General features: G+C 30.8%; 2 protein-coding genes across 2 annotated transcripts; both read right to left on the bottom strand.

Annotated features, from left to right (window-relative positions):
- Window positions 1–3,023: 3,023 nt before the first annotated feature.
- LOC130947746 (protein DETOXIFICATION 14-like) lies at window positions 3,024–6,074 on the bottom strand. Its single transcript, XM_057876453.1, has 7 exons — window positions 5,743–6,074; window positions 5,116–5,660; window positions 4,925–5,011; window positions 4,711–4,767; window positions 4,375–4,613; window positions 4,077–4,282; window positions 3,024–3,472 (listed from the first exon to the last, which is right to left on the bottom strand). The coding sequence occupies exons 1-7, from the start codon at window positions 5,989–5,991 to the stop codon at window positions 3,410–3,412; spliced, it is 1,446 nt and encodes a 481-aa protein (XP_057732436.1). The 5' UTR covers window positions 5,992–6,074; the 3' UTR covers window positions 3,024–3,409.
- A 1,324-nt stretch (window positions 6,075–7,398) lies between these two features.
- LOC130951051 (protein DETOXIFICATION 12-like) lies at window positions 7,399–10,328 on the bottom strand. The gene is made up of 7 exons (XM_057879664.1): window positions 10,008–10,328; window positions 9,054–9,598; window positions 8,882–8,968; window positions 8,693–8,749; window positions 8,357–8,595; window positions 8,063–8,268; window positions 7,399–7,802 (listed from the first exon to the last, which is right to left on the bottom strand). The coding sequence occupies exons 1-7, from the start codon at window positions 10,248–10,250 to the stop codon at window positions 7,740–7,742; spliced, it is 1,440 nt and encodes a 479-aa protein (XP_057735647.1). The 5' UTR covers window positions 10,251–10,328; the 3' UTR covers window positions 7,399–7,739.
- Between the last annotated feature and the right edge of the window lie 360 nt (window positions 10,329–10,688).

The following is a 10,688-nucleotide window of genomic DNA, read 5'->3' as shown; positions in this document are numbered from 1 at the left end:
AAGGCCCAATCCGTGAGGTTGATCTTTCCCCGCAACCGACCTTCTCGCAAGAGGTCGGCTTCGACGCAAGGAAGTCGGTAAAGAGGGTTAGCTGGCAGATAACACTCATTCAAATAAATAACTGTCCCTAAAATCTCCCAACCCACTTCCAGGAGTCAAATCTCAACCTCCCTAAGATAAAGAGACAGTTACCCTCCTTAAAAGGAGGAACCACTCCAACGGTGGTTATGAGTTCACCACTATAAGTATACTGACAACCCTCAGGTATCTCGAAGTTCCCATACTCTCTAAACTTGCTTAGACCCTTGCTTACTTAGGCATCGAAGTGTCTTTGCAGGTACCACCCCCTCTCGTTCGTTCATACACAAGTCGAACGAAGGCTCCTAGTACGGAACCAAGTCTGGAGGTCTTCTTCCTCAAGCGATCGGGCCAGCCTTACGAGTCCAGCCCACTAATCTCCGGTTACCCATAATAATAATAATAATAATAATAATAATAATAATAATAATAATAATAATAATAATGGAGTTAAACTAAGCTGCCTCACTTGTAGAGTTGAATGACAATAAGGTTACATGCTTCGGAGGTCAATCATGCAGTCGAATTAATAGAATGTTAGTCAGTTTAGTTTCATTGTTATCATTTGGAGCACTTATTTAAAAAGGAATGACAAAATTTTCAAGAAATCTGTGAATCATATAGCTTTTTGGGCATCGAAAGAAAATGAAAATTCAAAAATAAAAAGAAGAGTAACAGCATGAGCCGAAACGTTGCCGTTTGAATTTTTATAAAATAAATAACAAAAATACCCAACACTCCAATCACCCCCCAACCTTAACCTTATCCTAAATCTGTAGCGAACAAATGGAAAAGTCTTGCAACCATTTACACCTATTCTTTAATAACATCTTCATAATCAAATTCTTCCTAGTCCGCCTCCGCACGACAAACACGATGATTATCGAAATTCGTAGAATTTCAAGGTTTAATTTATTTTATGTTTTTTTTATTATATTTTATTTCTATTATTTTTTATTATTTTTGTAATCTTCATATTTAATAAAATCATTAATCGATTTCTGGTATTTACAAATTGTACATTAATATTATCAAAAATAACTTATGGGAGACATAAAAAAATAAAAATTAAACTTAATTATAAAAATAATTTATACCAAACGGAGATTATACTTACAATTAAAAATATTTCACCTCCACCATTTTTAACAATATCACTGCACAATATTGACTATAAATTCGTTTAATTTAATTAATGCAAACTTTATCCAATTATATATTAATAAAACCAATTAACGTAATAAATTAAATATATTTTTATTTTTTTGTTAGATACTTTATAATTATTCTTAGTTGGATTAATGAACACTTACTTATATTTTAATTGAAACAATTCTTTTTTAAGTTAAGGTCATACATTTTTAATTATTTAAAATTTGAAATCTTGTCAATTTTTAAATTTCGACCTTAATCAATAAACTCACTTTTTTATCTTCAAACTTCAATCCTAAAGTATAAATTCTAAATTCTCTCAACACTAATTTCTTTGAATCTTAAATCTTAAATCCTAAACATTTAATCACATTCATTAAACTCTTAACTTTAAATCTAAAATCCTCAACTTCTTAAATAAAAACCTAAACCCTAACACCATAAATATTAAATCATAATCTAATAAACTCTAAACTCCATAAATACCGTAATTTATAAATTCTAAATCCTAAATTCTAATTTTCAAATCCTAAATCATATACAATAATTCTAATCCTAAACTTAAAATCCTAAGCTACAAAGTCTAAACTATATAAATTAATCCTAAATAAAAATTCTTAATTAATATCATTAAACTCTACACCAAAATAATAAGAAAATATATTATGTTTTAAATAAAAAACTAAAGATACATATAAAATTACTTCTATTAAACCTTTTAACTTATCCAAATTGTAGTTATTGAAAGTGAAACAACCTTTTAAATTTTATTTATAAAGTTTTTTACTAAATTAACAATTACTACCATTATATATATATATATATATATATATATATATATATATATATATATATATATATATACCTAAAACCTTTTTATTTTCTCCAACTAACAAAATTTTTAACTCTCGGACACTCACTGAAATAAACGAACAAAAAGCCCACTACACAATATACCAAAAATTGTATACTAGTTATGCACAAAAAAGTCTAATACCATAATCATCATTATTAGGTATGAAAAATCTCTCACCTAATTAATCTCTTTCTGCCATATTAATTGTGCATCATCTGCCTTCGAACAGCCAATGTCTTTATATGGGAAACAATACCACACGCGTCAGCCAGATGGCTCCTCCACATCGCTTCAGCAGCTGAAGAAGAATAACTTCTTCATCACCGTAGCATTGGCCTTATAAAAATACTATTCCTACACTAAAATTAATTATTAATATATTTATATATAAATATTAAATATATATAATTTAATTTATTTTTAATATATATTTATATTTTAATATATATTATATATTGATAGTTAATTTTAATATATATATAAATTTTAAATAGAACTAATCTCTATATTTTTAATAGAGATATCTAATTATATATTAGACTCAACCTAAATTAAATTATCAACTAAATTAATAAGTCTAACTGGTTTCAATTTATCAAAATCAATTTGTTAAAAAATTGAGTTGTTTTGATATTTTTTTAATTGTTTAGCCGTTTCAATCGTTTTAATTTTGATAATTAAAAATATTATTTGTACATTAAAATTAGTTATAATATATTTATATATATAATATAATTTATTTTTAATATATATTTTATATTTTAATATATAATTTAATTTATTTTTAATATAAATTTTATATTTTAATATATATTTTAATTAATAATTAATTTTAATGTACATCTAAGAAACAGTTGTTTAAAAATAGAATACCTCAATAATTAAACTAAAAGTTTAACTATTACTCTAATAGAATCTTGTTAGGAAGCCAATAGAATATTTGTATAATGTGTATAATGAGCTATTTATTTAGTTTAATATGAATTAAAAAATAAACATTCAAAATAAAATACTACTAATTTCTTAAATACAATCCACCCATACTATTCAGAATAACCATCAGGATACTAGGGATAATAAACATCTGGTATCCTACTGAATCGAACATTCCTAAACTCAATTATACACATTGTACAAATACTCGATTGACTCCTTATACTTCTTCTTCTAATAATAATAATAACTACTTTGGATACATACATGATAATTACGCTAACACATTTTCATAGTAAATATAAACTGAAACATTTAATATTGATTAAGTACTAAATAGACAATGATATAGCTTCAAAGAATTTATTCTATTTGCTCCAATTTAATCTTTCACACTAATGCATGTTCCACAAAAAATCTTCCTTCAAATACTCTTTCTCTTGTCTTTAATGCCTGTAATATAAGACCATCAAAGATTTTATTATGACTTTAGATGCAACTCTATAAATATAATCAAATTTGTTTGCTTTGATATCATATTTCTTAAAACCAAAAAACATTATTTAATAAAAAAAATTAAAATTATGTGTTGGACTATATCAATGCAAACAAAAAATATATATAGTATGAAATAATAACTTAAAAATATTTTTATCAACAATTAATAGAATCAAACATCAGTTTTTGAATGACTTGTCAATAATATGAGTGACCTATACTATTTTATTTTAAAAAATATTCATTCATTTCTCTTATAAAATTACTCATCCCAACAACTAAAAGAAGAAGACAATATAAATAATTATATCTCTCACATTTTTTTCAAGTAAGAACTTTTTTTGGATTTGCTTGATTTTTGCATAAGCTTTCTTTTCTTTTATTTTTTTGTCTTATACTATTTTTTTTACTTTAGAATTCATCAAGAATCGAACTCTAGACCTTTCAGACATAGAATTATGGTATCATATCATAAAACTACCCAATAAAACATTCTAAATAATAGAAAAGAAACTAATAAACTAAATGCATCCTAAGAACTAGAAGATGGAGGACAAACCTGTTTTTCCCAATTTGTACAACTTGTAATGAGAGAAAGTAAAATTGTTTGGCAGAAGGCACCACTCATTATTCCAATCCACAAGCCTTTTCCTCTCAACTGTACCCAAAAACCTAATATAGCAGCAAGTGGAATTCCTAAAACATAATAAGCTCCAAGGTTCACATATGTTCCTAATTGCTGCCAACCACATCCTCTAGCAATACCTATATATTAATATGACCAAGTGTTATATTTCATAAAAAGACATGATTGTGCATTGAATAATAATACCAAGAAGAAAAAGAAAAGTGCCAACCTGAAAGAGTACCATGTAAAGTGTCTAATATAATAGAGACACATATTAAGGGAGCCATATCCGTGACATAATCCAACACATCCTGCTCATAGCTAAAAACATAACCTATAATATTTCGGCACCCAAAAATGATTGAGCTCACCAAAAGAGCCTGTGAGCCTGCAAGAGTCATGGCAGCTACGACTGCCACTCGTGCCTCTTTTGGACTTCCAGCTCCCAATGCATTTGAAACTCTAGTGCTGAAAGAATTAACCAGAAAAAAACAAAAATCAATGATAAAAGAAAAAAATGTATAACTAGTATAAAACAATATGTACATAATGATAAAAGTAAAACCTTGCTGCGGAGCCAATTGCTTCTGGCATTGTGTAGATTGTCGTGGTGATTGAGTAACTAGCCACAAAAATTTCAACATTTAAATCACATTAGCACAACTAGTATGGAAATGGAATGGATATGAATATGAATATTGAACTATGAGTAACAATTTCAATTGAGATTGTAGAACATAAAAATATCTCTCATGTCTCAATGACCAAGTCCTACTTACCATATGGACAGAACTGAAGCTTCAAGCTCTGGATTTGGTAGAAGCCCAGAAAGCAAAGTGAGAAGCTCAAATGACCACCATTCAAGGCTGCATTGATCATCAAACACAATAAAACAAATCAAGGTTGATAAGCTTGCGCACAAACGCATGTGTGTATATAATAAGATCAGATTCTAGAGGAAGAAACTAACCAAATCATTCCAGCAGATGGAACGGCATAGCACAAGAACTCTCCAAGCCCATGGAATAGTTCCATCGAGATTGGAGCACGAGTCTTTTCACACTGAGCAGAGAATTTCATATATAGTCCAAGCAAAATCACATTCAACCAATATGAAATGCCAAGAGAAAATGCTGCTCCTAAGTTACCTAGTTGGAACTCAAAAACAAGTATCCAACAGAAAGCTATGTGAAAGAAAAAAGTGACACAAGAACTCATAACAAGAGGAAAGATCAAACTCTGCATCAAAAAGTAGCGAATGAGGGTGTGAAGTGAAGCATAAGCAAATAGAGCAGGAATAAGGCACACAGCAAATTTTCCAGCTTCTTGTGAAATCAAAGGGTCTTGGCCACACAAAACCATTATTTTCCCCAAACAGATCCATAAAAGAGAGAGAGGAACACAAGCTAGACTCAAAGCTACAATAGAAGTGTAGATTTGAACACCAAATCTTCTATATTGCTTTGCTCCATAGGCTTGGCCACCTAAAGTTTCCAATGCACATGACATTCCAAACTGTTTGATAAACAAAAAACACAGTTAATTCTGAAACAAAAACTTGAAGGCTATGATATGAGATAAGAGAAAGAATAGTTACAATAACACTGAAGCCAGAGACAGCACAAAGAGAGGTAGCAATAGCTGTGCTAGAGAGAGCAAGCTTTCCCAAATGACCAACCATCATAATTGAAATTATCTGAAGAAAATAGGTAGATAAGTTGACAGTTATCATAGGCAGTGCTAAATAACCAACACCCTTAATCTCTTTTGCCAACACACTCCATGTTATGGTTCCTAAAGAACCCTTTTCTTCTCCTTTTGGCTTCAACAAGAGACCCTCTTCCATGTCTTAAAAGAAGGTTCTTGAAACTGATATCTGATATACCTAAAACACACAGGCTTCGGCTGCTTTTATAGGAAATTTTCGAATATATACATTTATAGACTAAACTTGGAGGATACTCCAGAGAAGTAATGAAAAATGACTTTTACTAAAACTTAAGGTTGGACCACTAGATGTATTTTGCAATTAAAGATTTTGTGGATATGTGTCCTTCTTGATGGATCCGAAGTCAAAGATTCGTCAAGTATAATTATACTGTTCTTAGTTTAATTAGAGTTAAATAAATCTGATTGGACTAATGTATAAATAAATCGGTTTGTAACAAAAGTTATATTTGATTTTAATTATTTTTATTAATTATAAAATAAAAAATATAACAGAACATCTCAGCTATCAAAGAGTTAAAGATTTCAAAAAAAGAGAGTGAAAACTTGTTAAAAATTTTGTAGTTGATTTTTCAAAAGAAATAATAGAAATCGTGTGAGGTAAGTCCAGTGACGATTTTAAAGAACAGCTAGCTTTAGTGTTCCACTAATTCGTGTCGCTTTGACCACTATAGCATGTATCAAGGTGTTAGTGTTACACTTGATCACTGTTTCATTTAAATAACACTATTTTTTGTCACATGCTATTTTGGTAAATAACTTAATTATTGTTTATTTGAAAATAATAGATCACAGGTGTCCATGAAAATGAAAAAATTAATAAACATAACAATGTTTCTGTGATTGGTAGCTGCTATGAGACAGATAAGAAGAATTCAAATCGACCAACTCAACTACCTATCCAAGATATGTATCTCGGAGATTGAGAACCAGGCACATGTAATATACAAATTTCTTAGTAAACAATTTTTTTAAATCGTTATCTATGTATATTAAAAAAAATTACAAATACATCTTATGATTTATTATTATAAAATATATACTTTAGTATCATTTGATGGGTTGTGGACTTGTGATTTTCAATCAACTTGGCTTATTTAATTTATTTTATCTAATACAACATTAATATTGTTTATCTTGATATCTTCTCGTTTTTATGAGAGATTATGTGGCGTCTAAGTTTTACTGTTTTTCGAATAAAAAAATTAAGTACATAGGATTTGAGCTAAACCACACACTCACATGCCCTTGTCTTGTATGACTCTTCATTTCCATAATGATTAAATACGATTTTGGTCTCTAAAATATAAGTCAAAAATTTTTTTAGTTTCTAATTTTTCTTATACAAATTCGTCCCTAAGGTTTAAAATCAAATTTTAAATTATTTTTTTAAATAAATATTAAAATTTTAGACCAAATTATCCATAATAAAAAAATTATAAAAAAAATATTTCTAGTTTCTATTTCAGTGAAGGGAAAAAGGAAGAAGAAGAGAGAAGAGAAAAAAAAAAAAAGCTGTCCACCATCCACCTCTATCTTTGTTTTCGCCGCCATCTCCGTACGATTTTGGTCCCTAAGGTAAGGACGATTTTAAAAACAAGTTAAACCTTAGGGACGATTTTTTATGCAAAAAAATCCGAAACGGAAAAAATTTTCGGCCTATAATTTAGAGACCAAAATCCTATCCCTTTCCATAATTTGGGGATCACTTTAACATGGTTACATAAAAATGCATAAGGTGTGATGAGCTAATATACAACTCTTTATCATGAAAACATTTTTCCGAAATTCCAGTGAAAGGAATATCTCCAAGTCACTCACTAATGAAGATTTATAATTGATCTTTATTTCATCAATACTAGCTTCTCATATCAGTATATTATCTGCTGAAAATTGACCATCAAATATTCTCTTCCTTGCCTTCATTGCCTGCATCATATTTAAGAGTTTCAGACCATACAATTGAATCAAATTGCATAAAGTAGAATTAGAGGCGGCTACTTCTATGAAAACGTCTTCATGTGAAGATGGTATTGTAAACCGTTCAGATAATGTCTTCATGGAAGTATCACCTTTTAACAAAGGCATTAAGCTGTATTAACCAAAATCTAAATAGTAACAACCACCAAGATAAAACAATGTACTTATGTCTCAAAATCAAGCATAGGTTCCAAAGCTACATAACATACCTGTTGTTCCCAATTTATGCAGCTTGTTATGGTAGCAAGTAGAACAGTTTGAACAAATGCACCAACTTGTATACCAATCCAAAGTCCTTTTCCTTTCAGATTCACCCAAAATGCCAATGCAGCCGCAGCCGGAATCCCACAGAGGTAGAAAGCTCCTAGGTTTACAAAAACTCCTAAGTGCTGCCATCCACAACCTCTAGCAATCCCTATTCCAAAGTAATTCGGACAAAATCAATGTCTTGTGCAAAAAGTAAAAACTTTACTTAAGGATAGACATGAAGGTAAAAAATTTACCTGTCAGAACACCTTGTAGGCTATCTAGTATAACAGATACACAAACCAGAGGAGCCATGACAGTGACATAATCAACAACTTCCTCCTCGTTGCTGAAAACATAACCATAAATGTGGCGACACGAAAAGAGGGTTGCGCTTACTATACTCGTCTCAATTACTGCAAGAGACATTCCAGCCAGCACGGCTACACGAGCAGCTAGTGGTTTCCCTGCTCCTAATTCATTTGAAACTCTTGTGCTACATTCATTTGAGAAGAAACAAGTATGATCAATTAGTATGTCATTGCCAATTTGCCATTTGAAATATGCAGAGTGAATATGTTTAAGATGTAGACCTTGCTGCAGCACCAATTCCAAAAGGGATGGTATAGAGAGTTGAAATTGTATTAAGACTGCAGAAAAATGAAAAAAAAATAATGAATTAAAATCACAATTTTTAAGTTGTGAAACTAGTACACACTCATGAATATAAACTATTTGTGGCAAAGATAAAAGAACAAAGCAAAAAGGTTTAACTAACATACCAAACAGATAAAACTGAAGTCTCAAGTTGTGGGTTTGGTAACAGCCCAGACAGCAAGATAAGCAACTCATATGACCACCATTCAAGGCTACATTCACAGACATAAACAAATGTAAGCAGTTTGAGTTGAATAATTGATAACAGGTTGAACAAGAAGAGATCATATATATTACCAAATCATTACTGCAGAAGGGACAGCAAAGCGAAAAAACTCCCCAATTCCTCGGAACATCTCCAGAGAAATCGGAGCGCGTGTTTTTGCACATGATGGAGAGTATCTCATGAATAATCCAAGAAAAATGACATTGCACCAGATTGAAATGCTAACTGCTAATGCTCCACCAGCACTATTGAGTCCAGCCTTGAACACCAAGAGCCAACAAAGAGGTATATGGAGGAATAGAGTGACACAAGAACTTACAAGCATGGGAAGAAGCAAGCTTTGGATTTGGAAATATCGAACCAACGGCTGCAGAATTGCGTATGCAAAAAGGGCTGGAATAAGCCATATGATGAACTTGGCTGCTTCATGAGCAATGAGAGGGTCCTGGCCTAGGAAGACTAGTATCTGTTCAATGTTGATCCAAAGAATAGAGAGGGGAACACACACCAATATGAGAGAAAAGATGGCAGTGTATGTTTGCATTCCAATTCTTTGGTATTGTTCTGCTCCATAAGCCTGTCCACATATAGTTTCCAGTCCACTCGCCATCCCCATCTGTTCCCATTCTCGAATTCAAAATTTTGGTAATTTATTCTTACTACTAAGATATATCTGCCAAGTGGATTTTACTTTTCCTATATAGAATTTAAAAAGATATTCTGAAGAACTATCATATATTCATGTCTCTTACGTCCAAAAATTGCATATTACCAATATGGGAATTGCGTGGATTAATGTCCACAATGAATGAGAATCAACCAAAAACAGTTAGAAGAGTTCAAACACTAAAGGCCCCGCCTAATAATAACAAAACAATAGTGTAATAAAATAAATAAATTTGCAGAATTTTTCCCTTTTCTCTTAAAAGGACTACTCATATGAAGAAGACATTAGATGTTAAATCAGAACAAATGAATGTAGTACATGAGATGTTAGATTAAAGAAAAGAAAAGTAGAAGCTTACAAGGAGGCTGAAACCGGTGACACCAGAGAGGGATATGGCCAAAGAAGAGCTTGAGAGAGCAAGCTCGCCAAGGTGACCAACCATCATGGTTGAAACCACCTGCAACAGATACTGAGAAGCTATCACTACCACCATGGGCCCTGCTATCTCACATATCCTCTTCATTTCTTCTTTGTAACCATTCTTCCATGTCCATGATGATGATCTTTCCTTTGCCGCTAGAAGACTCTCTTCCATTATCATATCATATATGATGTTACTCTCTCTCTCACTTTAATTTCCCACTTCTTTCTTCTGCCTTTCTATCAACTTCATACATCATACTATATATATATGCAGATTTTTTTTTCAAACTTAAAAATAAAATTTGAATCTCCAATTTTTAAGTAAATATGGAGAGACTATACAAATTTAATTATAGAGTAATCTATGACTTTGAGCTACCGTGACTCTGCCGCAAGACAATATATATATATATATATATATATATATATATATATATATATACTAATGTGCAATTAATTACTTGCAACTCCCTCTGCAGATTCTACTTTTAATAACTCTATATTATATATTGGATATTCGTATATATTAGCCGTAGTCATAGATATTTATTTTATTTTACTAGTCCTAGTTTACTAGTTATAATATTTCAGCTAACGGCTGCCAGTTGTTTTCTCC

This window comes from Arachis stenosperma, chromosome 9 (assembly GCF_014773155.1).
Source record: "Arachis stenosperma cultivar V10309 chromosome 9, arast.V10309.gnm1.PFL2, whole genome shotgun sequence".
Lineage (NCBI taxonomy): Eukaryota > Viridiplantae > Streptophyta > Magnoliopsida > Fabales > Fabaceae > Arachis > Arachis stenosperma.
The sequence above is the reverse complement of the archived record's forward strand: the minus strand, read 5'-3'. Positions and strand labels throughout refer to the sequence as shown.